The 18,398-nt window shown below is 41.5% G+C and overlaps 1 protein-coding gene across 3 annotated transcripts in view; it reads right to left on the bottom strand.

Moving 5' to 3' along the window:
* The window catches only part of AFG1L (AFG1 like ATPase), a 763,812-nt gene that overhangs the window by 441,025 nt on the left and 304,389 nt on the right, over window positions 1-18,398 (bottom strand). For all 3 annotated transcript variants that reach the window (XM_053710609.1, XM_053710610.1, XM_053710611.1), the window contains one exon: window positions 11,833-11,963. In XM_053710609.1, coding sequence (XP_053566584.1) covers window positions 11,833-11,963 — 131 coding nt within the window. The remainder of the gene's footprint in view (window positions 1-11,832; window positions 11,964-18,398) is intronic.

The raw sequence follows: 18,398 nt of genomic DNA, 5'->3' as shown, positions 1-18,398 counted from the left end.
TAAACCCAAAAGTATATACTAAGAGCAAGAAAAGATTGTTGGGAGGGTAGCTGTACAGTGGTAGAAGGTGATTTAAAGCTACAGTTTTTTCTGAGTATTCTTCTTTTGTTTAATCCAGCATTTTGAGTTTCAAGGTAACACTAAGGTTACCTCCTTCCAACAAAAAGGGTGTTAGGATAGTGTGTAAGGAAGCTATATCAGAGATTGACCGTAGAGAAATAGGTAGGCCTTTAATTTGGGGTATATCTTTGTAACTAATTACTCAAGGGAATTGCTAGGCGTCATATTCACTTTGCCACCCTACTAAGGGGGCATATTACTGCACTTGGTTTTTTTTTTTTTTTTTTTTCTCCTTCTCACTGCACTTTTTTTCACTTTTTTTTTTTTTTTTGGGTTAATTACACATTTACTAAGATTTGAGAACACACGGGGGACAATTAGTTCTCCCTTCCTTTCTTTCTTTTTTCTGCACACTAGTTTTTTCATTTTGAATGGAAAGATTTGTCACAGCGGCTAAAAATAAATTGCCAGCAATGCCACCGAAACAGCGAGATAAAAAAATAAAAAGCCCTGATTTAGAACAGAGTATGGAGGTTCAAGGGATACAGCCGGGCAATTTTGACCCCCAAAATTTGGTCCAACAAATATCTGACTTAATAATGCCACAGCTTACGTCAATAAAAGCAGAAATAGCTGGTCTTACAGATGAAGTTAGGCAGTTTGCTGGCAGATTAGTGGAGGCAGAAACAAGAATTTCAGAGCTGGAAGATCAGATGAGTGTCCAAGAAAATAGGTATAAAGCCCAACATGACATCATTAGAACCATGCAGGCAAAGATAGAAGATCTAGAGGATAGATCACGCAGAAATAATGTAAAGATAATAGGCTATCCTGAATCGGGTCAATTGCAAGATGCTGAGTTAATTAAATTTGCCTCTAAAGACTTACCAGCACTGTTAGGTTTACAAACATCTGAAGTATCATTTTTGGTGGAAAGGGCACACAGGATGGGCACCCCTAGAACAGACACTAATGGCTTAACAAGACCTAGACCCATTATGGTGAAATACCTAAACTTTCAAGATAAGGTAACGATTATGAGACAATTTAAACAAAAAAGACCAATAACGATACAACATGAAAATATCTTGCTATTCCAAGATTTCTCCAGCGAAACCTCCCTGAAACGTAGAGAGATGTCCCCTTTCTGTTCAACACTAATCCAAAAAGGTATTCAGGCAAGACTTATGTACCCAGCGAAAATTTGTTTCAGAATAAATAATGAAAATGTGACCTTGAAATCACCCCAGGAAGCAAGGGATTTTATTAGTACCCTTTAGTTGTATAGGATAAGATAGTTATAGTGGGGTTGTACTTTTTTTTGTATTTTTATAGCTGTTCTTCCTAAGCAATATAAAACAGATAAAATGTTTTGTGGAAGGTGTTGTGCTAGGATGAAACTAGAAGCTAGATCATGCCGGACCCTGAATGAGCTATCATCAAGAGGGACTTATATAGAACTAGAAGATACATGTTGGAAATGTCTAAATGAGAGTGTCTGTATGTTATGTGTGTTTTTTTTTTTTTTTTTTTTTTTAAAAAGAATAAGAAAAGGTGGTCTGGCTTGCAATTAGCATTCCAACTCATCCCCAAAGGTGTTCAGTGGGGTTGATGTCAGGGCTCTGTGTAAACCAGTAAAGTTCCTTTACACCAAATTCATTAAACCATGTCTTCATGGACCTCACTTTGTGCATATGGGCAAAGTCATGCTGGAACAGGAAAGAGCCTTCCCCAAACTGTTGCCACAAAAGTCGAAGCAGCCCATTGTCCAAAATGTATCTGTATCCTGTAGCATTAAGATAACTATACTGGAACTAAGGGGACTAGCCAAACACCTGAAAAACCATCCCAGACCATTATCCCTCCTCCAAAGTTTACAGTAGGTACACTATGCATTTCAGTAGGTAGCGTTGGCCTGGCCTCACAGATTCTCATATCAGACTGCCAGATAGTCCAGAGTCCAGCTGCAGCGCACATTAAATCACTACAGACAACGCTTGGCATCGAGCATGTTGATGCGAGGCTTGTGTACAGCTGCTCGGATATAAAAATCCATTTCATGAAGCTCATGCCTGATGCACAGTTCTTGATTTTACACACTATACGCGTCAGCACTCAGTGGCCCCTCACACTTTGTAGTTGGGCTGTTGTTGCTCCTCCTATATGCTTCCACTATAATATCACTTACAGATGATTGGGACATTTCTAGTGGGGCAGAAATTTCATGAACTAACCTGTTGCAAAGATGGTTTCCTATGACAGTGCAACATTTAAAGCTTATTAGTATGACCCATTGTACTGCCAATGTTTGACCATGGAGATTTCATGGCTTTGTGCTGGATATTATGCACCTGTTAGCAATGGGTGTGGCTGAAACATCTGAACTCAATAACTAATAGAGGTGTCCACATACTTTTTACCATATAGTGTAACACAAAGAATAGACATAGTAATCCCGCTGGTCTGCCAATCACTGATGTCATTGATGATGTAACCTGTAATTTCATATATTATTTTGGATAATGTTTTGAGTGTTTGGAGTTTTGTTTATTCTGCTTGAAAATGCATCAACATGCTAATTGATCACATAGTTGGACAATCAGTTAATGTGCTATACAAAATATAAATAACTAGTCCTAAAGCCTGTTCACATGGGCCATTTTTTGCAGTACAGCGGTCCCACCCCTTGCTCTCTCTCCCCCTCTCTTTTGCTCTCTCACCCCCTCTCTTTTGCGCTCTCTCTCGCTCCACCTCTCTTTTGCTCCCTCTCTCCCCCCCTTTTGCTTTCTCTCCCCCCCTTTTTGCTCTCTCCCCCTTCTCTTTTACGCTCTCTCTCTCCCCCTCTCTTTTGTGTTCTCTCTTTTGCGCGCTCTCTCCCCTCTCTCTTTTGTGCTCTCTCTCTCCCAGACTTTTGCGCTCTCTCTATTTTACGATCTCTCAACCCCCTCTCTTTTGCGTTCTCTCTTTTGCACTCTCTCCCCCCTCTCTTTTGCCGTCCCTCTCCCCCCTCTCTTTTGCCGTCCCTCTCCCCCCTCTCTTTTGCCGTCCCTCTCCCCCCTCTCTTTTGCCGTCCCTCTCCCCCCTCTCTTTTGCCGTCCCTCTCCCCCCTCTCTTTTGCCGTCCCTCTCCCCCCTCTCTTTTGCTGTCCCTCTCCCCCCTCTCTTTTGCTGTCCCTCTCCCCCCTCTCTTTTGCTGTCCCTCTCCCCCCTCTCTTTTGCTGTCCCTCTCCTGCTTGAAAATGCATCAACATGCTAATTGATCACATAGTTGGACAATCAGTTAATGTACTATACAAAATATAAATAACTATTCCTAAAGCCTGTTCACATGGGCCATTTTTTGCAGTACAGCGGTCCCACTACTTGCTCTCTCTCCCCCTCTCTTTTGCTCTCTCACCCCCTCTCTTTTGTGCTCTCTCCCTCTCTTTTGCGCTCTCTCTCGCTCCACCTCTTTTGCTCTCTCCCCCCTCTCTTTTGCTCCCTCTCTCCACCTCTCTTTTGTGCTCTCTCCCTCGCTCCACCTCTCTTTTGTGCTCTCTCCCTCGCTCCACCTCTCTTTTCCTCTCTCCCCCCTCTCTTTTGCTTTCTCTCTCCCCCCTCTCTTTTGCTCCCCCCCTCTCTTTTACGCTCTCTTTCTCCCTCCTCTCTTTTGCCGTCTCTCTCCCTCCTCTCTTTTGCCGTCTCTCTCCCTCCTCTCTTTTGCCGTCTCTCTCCCTCCTCTCTTTTGCCGTCTCTCTCCCTCCTCTCTTTTGCCGTCTCTCTCCCTCCTCTCTTTTGCCGTCTCTCTCCCTCCTCTCTTTTGCCGTCTCTCTCCCTCCTCTCTTTTGCCGTCTCTCTCCCTCCTCTCTTTTGCCGTCTCTCTCCCTCCTCTCTTTTGCCGTCTCTCTCCCTCCTCTCTTTTGCCGTCTCTCTCCCTCCTCTCTTTTGCCGTCTCTCTCCCTCCTCTCTTTTGCCGTCTCTCTCCCTCCTCTCTTTTGCCGTCTCTCTCCCTCCTCTCTTTTGCCGTCTCTCTCCCTCCTCTCTTTTGCCGTCTCTCTCCCTCCTCTCTTTTGCCGTCTCTCTCCCTCCCTCTCTTTTGCCGTCTCTCTCCCTCCCTCTCTTTTGCCGTCTCTCTCCCTCCCTCTCTTTTGCCGTCTCTCTCTCCCCCTCTCTTTTGCTGTCTCTCTCTCCCCCTCTCTTTTGCTGTCTCTCTCCCCCCCTCTCTTTTGCTGTGTCTCTCCCCCCCTCTCTTTTGCTGTCTCTCCCTCCCTCTCTTTTGCTGTCTCTCTCCCCCCTCTCTTTTGCTGTCTCTCCCCCCCTCTCTCTTTTGCCGTCTCTCCCCCCGCCCTCTGCTCTCTCTATCCCCCCTCGTTAAAGCTCTCTGTCTCTCAGCATCTGGCCCCGACCGGCCACACCCGCGTCATGCCCGACCATGCCCACTTCATGTCCGGCCACACCCATGTTGCACCCACCCGGCCACGCCCACTCCACCACATGACCACACAACCACACGACCACACAACACCAGGTCAGTTGGAAGGCCAGGTGTGTTTGTCCTCGTGTGCAGTCTCTACTGCGCATGACAGCTTTGGACAAACACACTTGGCCTTTTATTATATAGGATGATTTTTCTAGTAGAGAATGATATAACAAGAAGCAAAACAGATGTAATGCAGAGGGGAATAAAGTGAAAACAGAATTTATGTTTACCTGATAAATTACTTTCTCCAACGGTGTGTCCGGTCCACGGCGTCATCCTTACTTGTGGGATATTCTCTTCCCCAACAGGAAATGGCAAAGAGCCCAGCAAAGCTGGTCACATGATCCCTCCTAGGCTCCGCCTACCCCAGTCATTCGACCGACGTTAAGGAGGAATATTTGCATAGGAGAAACCATATGGTACCGTGGTGACTGTAGTTAAAGAAAATAAATTATCAGACCTGATTAAAAAAACCAGGGCGGGCCGTGGACCGGACACACCGTTGGAGAAAGTAATTTATCAGGTAAACATAAATTCTGTTTTCTCCAACATAGGTGTGTCCGGTCCACGGCGTCATCCTTACTTGTGGGAACCAATACCAAAGCTTTAGGACACGGATGAAGGGAGGGAGCAAATCAGGTCACCTAAATGGAAGGCACCACGGCTTGCAAAACCTTTCTCCCAAAAATAGCCTCAGAAGAAGCAAAAGTATCAAACTTGTAAAATTTGGTAAAAGTGTGCAGTGAAGACCAAGTCGCTGCCCTACATATCTGATCAACAGAAGCCTCGTTCTTGAAGGCCCATGTGGAAGCCACAGCCCTAGTGGAATGAGCTGTGATTCTTTCGGGAGGCTGCCGTCCGGCAGTCTCGTAAGCCAATCTGATGATGCTTTTAATCCAAAAAGAGAGAGAGGTAGAAGTTGCTTTTTGACCTCTCCTTTTACCGTAATAAACAACAAACAAGGAAGATGTTTGTCTAAAATCCTTTGTAGCATCTAAATAGAATTTTAGAGCGCGAACAACATCCAAATTGTGCAACAAACGTTCCTTCTTTGAAACTGGTTTCGGACACAGAGAAGGTACGATAATCTCCTGGTTAATGTTTTTGTTAGAAACAACTTTTGGAAGAAAACCAGGTTTAGTACGTAAAACCACCTTATCTGCATGGAACACCAGATAAGGAGGAGAACACTGCAGAGCAGATAATTCTGAAACTCTTCTAGCAGAAGAAATTGCAACTAAAAACAAAACTTTCCAAGATAATAACTTAATATCAACGGAATGCAAGGGTTCAAACGGAACCCCCTGAAGAACTGAAAGAACTAAATTGAGACTCCAAGGAGGAGTCAAAGGTTTGTAAACAGGCTTAATTCTAACCAGAGCCTGAACAAAGGCTTGAACATCTGGCACAGCGGCCAGCTTTTTGTGAAGTAACACAGACAAGGCAGAAATCTGTCCCTTCAGGGAACTTGCAGATAATCCTTTTTCCAATCCTTCTTGAAGGAAGGATAGAATCCTAGGAATCTTAACCTTGTCCCAAGGGAATCCTTTAGATTCACACCAACAGATATATTTTTTCCAAATTTTGTGGTAAATCTTTCTAGTTACAGGCTTTCTGGCCTGAACAAGAGTATCGATAACAGAATCTGAGAATCCTCGCTTCGATAAGATCAAGCGTTCAATCTCCAAGCAGTCAGCTGGAGTGAAACCAGATTCGGATGTTCGAACGGACCATGAACAAGAAGGTCTCGTCTCAAAGGTAGCTTCCAAGGAGGAGCCGATGACATATTCACCAGATCTGCGTACCAAGTCCTGCGTGGCCACGCAGGAGCTATCAAGATCACCGACGCCCTCTCCTGATTGATCCTGGCTACCAGCCTGGGGATGAGAGGAAACGGCGGGAACACATAAGCTAGTTTGAAGGTCCAAGGTGCTACTAGTGCATCCACTAGAGCCGCCTTGGGATCCCTGGATCTGGACCCGTAGCAAGGAACTTTGAAGTTCTGACGAGAGGCCATCAGATCCATGTCTGGAATGCCCCACAGCTGAGTGACTTGGGCAAAGATTTCCGGATGGAGTTCCCACTCCCCCGGATGCAATGTCTGACGACTCAGAAAATCCGCTTCCCAATTTTCCACTCCTGGGATGTGGATAGCAGACAGGTGGCAGGAGTGAGACTCCGCCCATAGAATGATTTTGGTCACTTCTTCCATCGCCAGGGAACTCCTTGTTCCCCCCTGATGGTTGATGTACGCAACAGTTGTCATGTTGTCTGATTGAAACCGTATGAACTTGGCCCTCGCTAGCTGAGGCCAAGCCTTGAGAGCATTGAATATCGCTCTCAGTTCCAGAATATTTATCGGTAGAAGAGATTCTTCCCGAGACCAAAGACCCTGAGCTTTCAGGGATCCCCAGACCGCGCCCCAGCCCATCAGACTGGCGTCGGTCGTGACAATGACCCACTCTGGTCTGCGGAATGTCATCCCTCGTGACAGGTTGTCCAGGGACAGCCACCAACGGAGTGAGTCTCTGGTCCTCTGATTTACTTGTATCTTCGGAGACAAGTCTGTATAGTCCCCATTCCACTGACTGAGCATGCACAGTTGTAATGGTCTTAGATGAATGCGTGCAAAAGGAACTATGTCCATTGCCGCTACCATCAACCCGATCACTTCCATGCACTGAGCTATGGAAGGAAGAGGAACGGAATGAAGTATCCGACAAGAGTCTAGAAGTTTTGTTTTTCTGGCCTCTGTCAGAAAAATCCTCATTTCTAAGGAGTCTATTATTGTTCCCAAGAAGGGAACCCTTGTTGACGGAGATAGAGAACTCTTTTCCACGTTCACTTTCCATCCGTGCGATCTGAGAAAGGCCAGGACAATGTCCGTGTGAGCCTTTGCTTGAGGAAGGGACGACGCTTGAATCAGAATGTCGTCCAAGTAAGGTACTACAGCAATGCCCCTTGGTCTTAGCACAGCTAGAAGGGACCCTAGTACCTTTGTGAAAATCCTTGGAGCAGTGGCTAATCCGAAAGGAAGCGCCACGAACTGGTAATGTTTGTCCAGGAATGCGAACCTCAGGAACCGATGATGTTCCTTGTGGATAGGAATATGTAGATACGCATCCTTTAAATCCACCGTGGTCATGAATTGACCTTCCTGGATGGAAGGAAGAATAGTTCGAATGGTTTCCATCTTGAACGATGGAACCTTGAGAAACTTGTTTAAGATCTTGAGATCTAAGATTGGTCTGAACGTTCCCTCTTTTTTGGGAACTATAAACAGATTGGAGTAGAACCCCATCCCTTGTTCTCTTAATGGAACGGGATGAATCACTCCCATTTTTAACAGGTCTTCTACACAATGTAAGAATGCCTGTCTTTTTATGTGGTCTGAAGACAACTGAGACCTGTGGAACCTCTCCCTTGGGGGAAGTCCCTTGAATTCCAGAAGATAACCTTGGGAGACTATTTCTAGCGCCCAAGGATCCAGAACATCTCTTGCCCAAGCCTGAGCGAAGAGAGAGAGTCTGCCCCCCACCAGATCCGGTCCCGGATCGGGGGCCAACATTTCATGCTGTCTTGGTAGCAGTGGCAGGTTTCTTGGCCTGCTTTCCCTTGTTCCAGCCTTGCATTGGTCTCCAAGCTGGCTTGGCTTGAGAAGTATTACCCTCTTGCTTAGAGGACGTAGCACTTTGGGCTGGTCCGTTTCTACGAAAGGGACGAAAATTAGGTTTATTCTTTGCCTTGAAAGGCCGATCCTGAGGAAGGGCGTGGCCCTTACCCCCAGTGATATCCGAGATAATCTCTTTCAAGTCAGGGCCAAACAGCGTTTTCCCCTTGAAAGGAATGTTAAGTAACTTGTTCTTGGAAGACGCATCAGCCGACCAAGATTTCAACCAAAGCGCTCTGCGCGCCACAATAGCAAACCCAGAATTCTTAGCCGCTAACCTAGCCAATTGCAAAGTGGCGTCTAGGGTGAAAGAATTAGCCAATTTGAGAGCATTGATTCTGTCCATAATCTCCTCATAAGGAGGAGAATCACTGTCGACCGCCTTTATCAGCTCATCGAACCAGAAACATGCGGCTGTAGCGACAGGGACAATGCATGAAATTGGTTGTAGAAGGTAACCCTGCTGAACAAACATCTTTTTAAGCAAACCTTCTAATTTTTTATCCATAGGATCTTTGAAAGCACAACTATCCTCTATGGGTATAGTGGTGCGTTTGTTTAAAGTGGAAACCGCTCCCTCGACCTTGGGGACTGTCTGCCATAAGTCCTTTCTGGGGTCGACCATAGGAAACAATTTTTTAAATATGGGGGGAGGGACGAAAGGAATACCGGGCCTTTCCCATTCTTTATTAACAATGTCCGCCACCCGCTTGGGTATAGGAAAAGCTTCTGGGAGCCCCGGCACCTCTAGGAACTTGTCCATTTTACATAGTTTCTCTGGGATGACCAACTTGTCACAATCATCCAGAGTGGATAATACCTCCTTAAGCAGAATGCGGAGATGTTCCAACTTAAATTTAAATGCAATCACATCAGGTTCAGCTTGTTGAGAAATGTTCCCTGAATCAGTAATTTCTCCCTCAGACAAAACCTCCCTGGCCCCATCAGACTGAGTTAGGGGCCCTTCAGAAATATTAATATCAGCGTCGTCATGCTCTTCAGTATCTAAAACAGAGCAGTCGCGCTTACGCTGATAAGTGTTCATTTTGGCTAAAATGTTTTTGACAGAATTATCCATTACAGCCGTTAATTGTTGCATAGTAAGGAGTATTGGCGCGCTAGATGTACTAGGGGCCTCCTGAGTGGGCAAGACTCGTGTAGACGAAGGAGGGAATGATGCAGTACCATGCTTACTCCCCTCACTTGAGGAATCATCTTGGGCATCATTGTCATTGTCACATAAATCACATTTATTTAAATGAATAGGAATTCTGGCTTCCCCACATTCAGAACACAGTCTATCTGGTAGTTCAGACATGTTAAACAGGCATAAACTTGATAACAAGTACAAAAAACGTTTTAAAATAAAACCGTTACTGTCACTTTAAATTTTAAACTGAACACACTTTATTACTGCAAATGCGAAAAAACATGAAGGAATTGTTCAAAATTCACCAAATTTTCACCACAGTGTCTTAAAGCCTTAAAAGTATTGCACACCAAATTTGGAAGCTTTAACCCTTAAAATAACGGAACCGGAGCCGTTTTGAACTTTAACCCCTTACAGTCCCTGGTATCTGCTTTGCTGAGACCCAACCAAGCCCCAAGGGGAATACGATACCAAATGACGCCTTCAGAAAGTCTTTTCTAAGTATCAGAGCTCCTCTCACATGCGACTGCATGCCATGCCTCTCAAAAACAAGTGCGCAACACCGGCGCGAAAATGAGGCTCTGCCTATGCTTTGGGAAAGCCCCTAAAGAATAAGGTGTCTAAAACAGTGCCTGCCGATATTATTATATCAAAATACCCAGATAAAATGATTCCTCAAGGCTAAATATGTGTTAATAATCAATCGATTTAGCCCAAAAAAAGTCTACAGTCTTAATAAGCCCTTTTTGAAGCCCTTATTTACAATCGTAATAAACATGGCTTACCGGATCCCAGAGGGAAAATGACAGCTTCCAGCATTACATCGTCTTGTTAGAATGTGTCATACCTCAAGCAGCAAGAGACTGCTCACTGTTCCCCCAACTGAAGTTAATTGCTCTCAACAGTCCTGTGTGGAACAGCCATGGATTTTAGTGACGGTTGCTAAAATCATTTTCCTCATACAAACAGAAATCTTCATCTCTTTTCTGTTTCTGAGTAAATAGTACATACCAGCACTATTTCAAAATAACAAACTCTTGATTGAATAATAAAAACTACAGTTAAACACTAAAAAACTCTAAGCCATCTCCGTGGAGATGTTGCCTGTACAACGGCAAAGAGAATGACTGGGGTAGGCGGAGCCTAGGAGGGATCATGTGACCAGCTTTGCTGGGCTCTTTGCCATTTCCTGTTGGGGAAGAGAATATCCCACAAGTAAGGATGACGCCGTGGACCGGACACACCTATGTTGGAGAAATTAAATCAACATTACAATAGTAAATGAGACAGAGAATATGGATTTTTGTTTCCTCATAGAAAAAGCTGTTTAAACTGATGAATATGAGGCTTGATGGTGAGTTTGGAATCAAAGGTACAATTTTTATTATTTCTGTCTTTATTACTCAATAATATCTTACATTTTAAGGATACCTGAACTAGAGCACAAGTGAAATCAAATGCTCTTTAACCCTAGTTACAAACCTGCTCTCACCCAATGTTATCTGTAAATCTGACCTGTTAGTAGGTACTTAGGACTGGAGGTAAATATTTAATAGGGTCTAGGCTAAGGAAGGAGATGGTGTAGCCGAGATGTAGCTAGTGGGGAAAACATGTTGCAGTTCTGGAATCTGTGCAACAACAAGGATAAAAAACAGTTAGAAACGGGACCTCAGGAAAGGCAATTAAGACCACATTTTTGACAGGTATTTTGCAAAGATCCCTAGTACAGCCCATTAATGAAGGGAAGTCTTTATGGACAGGTTAGAAAGAGTAATAGAAAAGTAGTCAATGAAAAAAGAGATTAGATATGTAGGGGGAGGAGAGTCAGTTAGTGCCTCAAACTGTGTCAACTGTAAGAAGTCAGAAGGTAATGTTATCTTAGGAAAAGTGAAAGAGGGGAAGTAATAACTGTCTTTTAGATTTTGTTGCAAGTTGTAGTTGTTGTAGATAATTGTTGGTTTCTCTGTTAGCCTCATCTGGCCAAGGTGACACCCTGCTGAACCTCTGAGAGGAATAATAATACCACAATCCTTTATGTGTATTCTAGGTGCACCCAGTTAGAGAGATGTAGCAGTAAAATAGCCAAACCCATACTGTACAAAGGTATTCAATTTTATCTCAGAAGTTGTATATCTTCCGCATGAAAGAAAACCTACTAGGTAATAGATTCTCATTCATCTCCTTCCCATTCTCACTCACATCTTGCACCCTACTTTCACATATATTTTTCTCTTCATCCCCCTTCATTCTTCCTTTGTGTTATTTATTTTTAGCACTCTTCTCACACTTTTTCTCCCATTTTATTCTCTCCACTTAGCTTTTCAGTTTACATTACCAATTCTATACCTCCATTAACACATAGCAATTCTGAAAATGAAACATACAGTAGGGTCTTCAGATATTCCCTTTTAGTATGCAAAGAAATGCAGCTTTCCTTATTGCTATTTATTTTCAGAGCAGAGTCTGTAGTTCTCATATCAATGGAAGGGCTTACCTGGAATTCATCAAAACACAGAAGACACGCTTCTTCACTTATTTCTTCAGCTATTGGAGCAATAGGGTCATAGGTTTTAGCCATGAATCCCACTTTCCTCTTTGGTAATGTTTTCTTAAGGCGATGTATTCCTAGAGTACAATGGAGATTATGCTAGCTTCAGACATGGAAAAACATAATTTATGTAAGAACTTACCTGATAAATTCATTTCTTTCATATTAGCAAGAGTCCATGAGCTAGTGACGTATGGGATATACATTCCTACCAGGAGGGGCAAAGTTTTCCAAACCTCAAAATGCCTATAAATACACCCCTCACCACAGCCACAAATCAGTTTAACGAATAGCCAAGAAGTGGGGTGATAAGAAAAAAAGTGTGAAAGCATAAAAAATAAGGAATTGGAATAGATGTGCTTTATACAAAAAAAATCAAAATCACCACAAAAAAAGGGTGGGTCTCATGGACTCTTGCTAATATGAAAGAAATGAATTTATCAGGTAAGTTCTTACATAAATTATGTTTCTTTCATGTAATTAGCAAGAGTCCATGAGCTAGTGACGTATGGGATAATAAATACCCAAGATGTGGAACTTCCACGCAAGAGTCACTAGAGAGGGAGGGATAAAATAAAGACAGCCAATTCTGCTGAAAATAATCCACACCCCAAACAAAGTTTAAATCTTATAATGAAAAAAACTGAAATTATAAGCAGAAGAATCAAACTGAAACAGCTGCCTGAAGTACTTTTCTACCAAAAACTGCTTCAGAAGAAGAAAACACATCAAAATGGTAGAATTTAGTAAAAGTATGCAAAGAAGACCAAGTTGCTGCTTTGCAAATCTGATCAACCGAAGCTTCATTCCTAAATGCCCAGGAAGTAAAAACTGACCTAGTTGAATGAGCTGTAATCTTTTGAGGCGGAGTTCTACCCGACTCAACATAATCATGATGAATCAAAGACTTTAACCAAGACGCCAAAGAAATGGCAGAAGCCTTCTGACCTTTCCTAGAACCAGAAAAGATAACAAATAGACTAGAAGTCTTTCGGAAATCCTTAGTAGCTTCAACATAATATTTCAAAACTCTTACTACATCCAAAGAATGTAATGATCTTTCCTTAGAATTCTTAGGATTAGGACACAATGAAGAAACCACAATCTCTCTACTAATGTTGTTAGAATTCACAACCTTAGGTAAAAATTTAAACGAAGTCCGCAACACTGCCTTATCCTGATGAAAAATCAGAAAAGGAGATTCACAAGAAAGAGCAGATAACTCAGAAACTCTTCTAGCAGAAGAGATGGCCAAAAGAAACAAAACTTTTCAAGAAAGTAATTTAATATCTAGAGAATGCATAGGTTCAAAAGGAGGAGCTTGTAGAGCTCCCAGAACCAAATTCAAACTCCAAGGAGGAGAAATTGACTTAATGACAGGTTTGATACGAACCAAAGCCTGTACAAAACAATGAATATCAGGAAGATTAGCAATCTTTCTGTGAAAAAGCACAGAAAGAGCAGAAATTTGTCCTTTCAAGGAACTGGCAGACAAACCTTTATCCAGACCATCCTGAAGAAACTGTAAAATTCTAGGAATTCAAAAAGAATGCCAGGAAAATTGATGAGAAGAACACCAAGAAATGTAAGTCTTCCAGACTCGATAATATATCTTCCTAGACACAGATTTACGAGCCTGTAACATAGTATTAATTACGGAGTCAGAGAAACCTCTATGACTAAGAATCAAGCGTTCAATCTCCATACCTTCAAATTTAATGATTTGAGATCCTGATGGAAAAATGGGCCTTGAGATAGAAGGTCTGGTCTTAACGGAAGAGTCCAAGGTTGGCAACTGGCCATCCGAACAAGATCCGCATACCAAAACCTGTGAGGCCATGCTGGAGCCACCAGCAGAACAAACGAACGCTCCTTTAGAATCTTGGAAATCACTCTTGGAAGAACTAGAGGCGGAAAGATATAGGCAGGGTGATACTTCCAAGGAAGCGATAATGCATCCACTGCCTCCGCCTGAGGATCCCTGGATCTGGACAGATACCTGGGAAGTTTCTTGTTTAGATGAGAAGCCATCAGATCTATTTCTGGAAGACCCCAGATTTGAAAAATCTGAAGAAATACCTCTGGGTGAAGAAACCATTCGCCCGGATGCAACGTCTGGCGACTGAGATAATCCGCTTCCCAATTGTCTATACCTGGGATGTGAACCGCAGAAATTAGACAGGAGCTGGATTCCGCCCATACAAGTATTCAAGATACTTCTTTCATAGCCAGAGGACTGTGAGTCCCCCCTTGATGATTGATATATGCCACGGTCGTGACATTGTCCGTCTGAAAACAAATGAACGATTCTCTCTTCAGAAGAGGCCATGACTGAAGAGCTCTGAAAATCGCACGGAGTTCCAAAATATTGATTGGTAATCTCGCCTCCTGAGATTCCCAAACCCCCTGCGCTGTCAGAGACCCCCATACCGCTCCCCAACCTGTCAGACTCGCATCTGTTGAGATCACAGTCCAGGTTGGAAGAACAAAAGAAGCCCCTTGAATTAAACGATGGTGATCTGTCCACCACAGAGAGTGTCGTACAATCGGATTTAAAGATATTAACTGTGATATCTTTGTATAATCCCTGCACCACTGGTTCAGCATACAGAGCTGAAGAGGTCGCATGTGAAAACGAGCAAAGGGGATCGCGTCCGATGCAGCAGTCATAAGACCTAGAATTTCCATGCATAAGGCTACTGAAGGGAATGATTGAAACCGAAGATTTCGACAGGCTGAAATCAATTTCAGACGTCTCTTGTCCGTCAGAGACAAAGTCATGGACACTGAATCTATTTGGAAACCTAAAAAGGTTACCCTTGTCTGAAGAATCAATTAACTCTATGGTAAATTGATCCTCCATTAGCAACAGAAATAAAGTTTCCAGCGCCTATAGTGATAATATACCTGCTACACTATAAAGAAGATCCCCTATCAGATCTTAAAGAAATTACAACAGTTTGGTATATATAGGAGCGCCACAGGGGGCTAAGGTATATCACAGGGCTAATCAATATCAAATAGTTCCCAAGAAAATAAACTTAGGAATCTAAGTGCAACAAATATCCGTTAAAATTCCTTTTAATCAATATGGGTTATATACAATCAAACCCATCACATATATTCCATCACAATACAATATAAAATACAATAAAAATACAGTAAGGAATTTTTGAAATCTCAAAATTCTGTCTTTCATACAGTATAAAAATCTGAGCTTATAGCTACAAGTCCAGGTTTGGACTACTATCAGTCAACTATGCGATTCTGAAGGAGCATTGAACTAATGGTGAAAAATAAAACTGGAAATGTTAAGAACTTGAGTAAGATTTGGGGTAACAGATACCCAATAACAGATTACACTTGCGCAAGTGAAATTAGGGTCACGAATATCCGGTGATTAATGTTACAATCAAGTTGGAGAAAGAAGTATGCAATCTAATATGTGCAGAATATGTGATATTATCAAAAAAATCACAATATGATTCGTGAAAAAGATTCTAAAATAATACACAATCCAAACTCACAATCTTCAAAATTCAAAAAATAATGAAAATAAAAATCAAATTAGAAATAGAAACAGTGAGCCAAAGATAAAGTAATTTTGTGAAAAAAAATAATATAACAAATTATACAAGCAATTGGTGTGAAATTAGTATAAATCAATTCAAACCTAACTAGAACAATACCGGTATGTTCAGATAAAATATAAAAAATAAAACAAACTTAACATTAGTGGGAGATTACAAACTTCTCCGTTGGGTAAAGATACAGAAAAATACAAATAATCCCTAATATAAAAAATATGTGCATGGATCCTTTACTTCCTCAAATAAATACTGGCAATCTCCTAATCAAATAATATCCTAGAGAATCAGATGTGCAGATACTAAGTTCCAAAAACAGAGATACAAAACTAAATATGAAAAATAAAAAATAAAAGTCTGGGTGGTGATATGAACAAAGTCCTGTTGTAGATTATAAAAGTCAGTTAAAAATCCAATTCCTGGTGTCCCTCGATAAGGTCCAATGTAGCTGATAATCCTAACTTTATGAGGATCCCAGTTCTGATCAATACAAACAATACCTAAAAGAAGAAAAAGAAAAGTACACTAAACAAACAGCCTATGGGGTGTAGAGTATTGGTAAATAAACTCACCCCACTCAGCAATATCCTGGAAATATGGCAAGCCTCACAAATTGTATGTCGATTGTCTGTCTACGCGTTTTGGCCCTCTGATGGGCCTTTTTCAAAAAAGGCCCATCAGAGGGCCGAAACGCGTAGACGGACAATCGAGATACGATTTGTGAGGCTTGCCATATTTCCAGGATATTGCTGAGTGGGGTGAGTTTATTTACCAATACTCTACACCCCATAGGCTGTTTGTTTAGTGCACTTTTCTTTTTCTTCTTTTAGGTATTGTTTGTATTGATCAGAACTGGGATCCTCATAAAGTTAGGATTATCAGCTACATTGGACCCTATCAAGGGACACCAGGAATTGGATTTTTAACTGACTTTTATAATCTACAACAGGACTTTGTTCATATCACCACCCAGACTTTTATTTTTTATTTTTCATATTTAGTTTTGCATCTCTGTTTTTGGAACTTAGTATCTGCACATCTGATTCTCTAGGATATTATTTGATTAGGAGATTGCCAGTATTTATTTGAGGAAGTAAAGGATCCACGCACATATTTTTTATATTAGGGATTATTTGTATTTTTCTGTATCTTTACCCAACGGAGAAGTTTGTAATCTCCCACTAATGTTAAGATTGTTTTATTTTTTATTTTTTATCTGAACATACCGGTATTTTTCTAGTTAGGTTTGAATTGATTTATACTAATTTCACACCAATTGCTTGTATAATTTGTTATATTATTTTTTTTCACAAAATTACTTTATCTTTGGCTCACTGTTTCTATTTCTAATTTGATTTTTATTTTCATTATTTTTTTAATTTTGAAGATTGTGAGTTTGGATTGTGTATTATTTTAGAATCTTTTTCACGAATCATATTGTGATTTTTTTTTATTATATCACATATTCTGCACATATTAGATTGTATACTTCTTTCTCCAACTTGATTGTAACATTAATCACCGGATATTCGTGACCCTAATTTCACTTGCGCAAGTGTAATCTGTTATTGGGTATCTGTTACCCCAAATCTTACTCAAGTTCTTAACATTTCCAGTTTTATTTTTCACCATTAGTTCAATGCTCCTTCAGAATCACATAGTTGACTGATAGTAGTCCAAACCTGGACTTGTAGCTATAAGCTCAGATTTTTATACTGTATGAAAGACAGAATTTTGAGATTTCAAAAATTCCTTACTGTATTTTTATTGTATTTTATATTGTATTGTGATGGAATATATGTGATGGGTTTGATTGTATATAACCCATATTGATTAAAAGGAATTTTAACGGATATTTGTTGCACTTAGATTCCTAAGTTTATTTTCTTGGGAACTATTTGATATTGATTAGCCCTGTGATATACCTTAGCCCCCTGTGCCGCTCCTATATATACCAAACTGTTGTAAATTGATCCTCCAACCATGTTCTTGAAGAAACGACACAAGTCTATTCGTATGAGATTCTGCTAAATGTGAAGACTGAGCAAGTACCAAGATATCGTCCAAATAAGGAAATACCACAATACCCTGTTCTCTGATTACAGATAGAAGGGCACCGAGAACTTTTGAAAAAATCCTTGGAGCCGTTGCTAGGCCGAACGGCAGAGCCACAAATTGGTAATGCTTGTCTAGAAAAGAGAATCTCAGAAACTGAAAGTGATCTGGATGAATCGGAATATGCAGATATGCATCCTGCAAATCTATTGTGGACATATAATGCCCTTGCTGAACAAAAGGCAGAATAGTCCTTATAGTCACCATTTTGAATGTTGGTATTCTTACATAACGATTCAATATTTTTAAATCCAGAACTGGTCTGAAGGAATTCTCCTTCTTTGGTACAATGAATAGATTTGAGTAAAACCCCAGACCCTGTTCCAGAACTGGAACTGGCACAATTACTCCAGCCAACTCTAGATCTGAAACACATTTCAGAAATGCCTGAGCCTTCACTGGATTTATTGGAATGCGAGAAAGAAAAAATCTTCTTGCAGGTGGTCTTACCTTGAAGCCTATTCTGTACCCTTGTGAAACAATGTTCCGAATCCAAAGACTGTGAATCGATTTGACCCAAATCTCTTTGAAAAATCGTAATCTGCCACCTACCAGCTGCGCTGGAATGAGGGCCGCACCTTCATGTGGACTTGGGAGCTGGCTTTGGCTTTCTAAAAGGCTTGGATTTATTCCAGACTGGAGACTGTTTCCAAACAGAAACCGTTCCTTTAGGGGAAGGATCAGGCTTCTGTTCCTTATTCTGACGAAAGGAACGAAAACGATTAGCAGCCCTATATTTACCTTTAGATTTTTTATCCTGAGGTAAAAAAGTTCCTTTCCCCCCCAGTAACAGTTGAAATAATAGAATCC

This window comes from Bombina bombina, chromosome 4, assembly GCF_027579735.1.
Source record: "Bombina bombina isolate aBomBom1 chromosome 4, aBomBom1.pri, whole genome shotgun sequence".
Taxonomy (NCBI): domain Eukaryota; kingdom Metazoa; phylum Chordata; class Amphibia; order Anura; family Bombinatoridae; genus Bombina; species Bombina bombina.
This window is presented reverse-complemented; position numbering and strand designations above follow the sequence as displayed.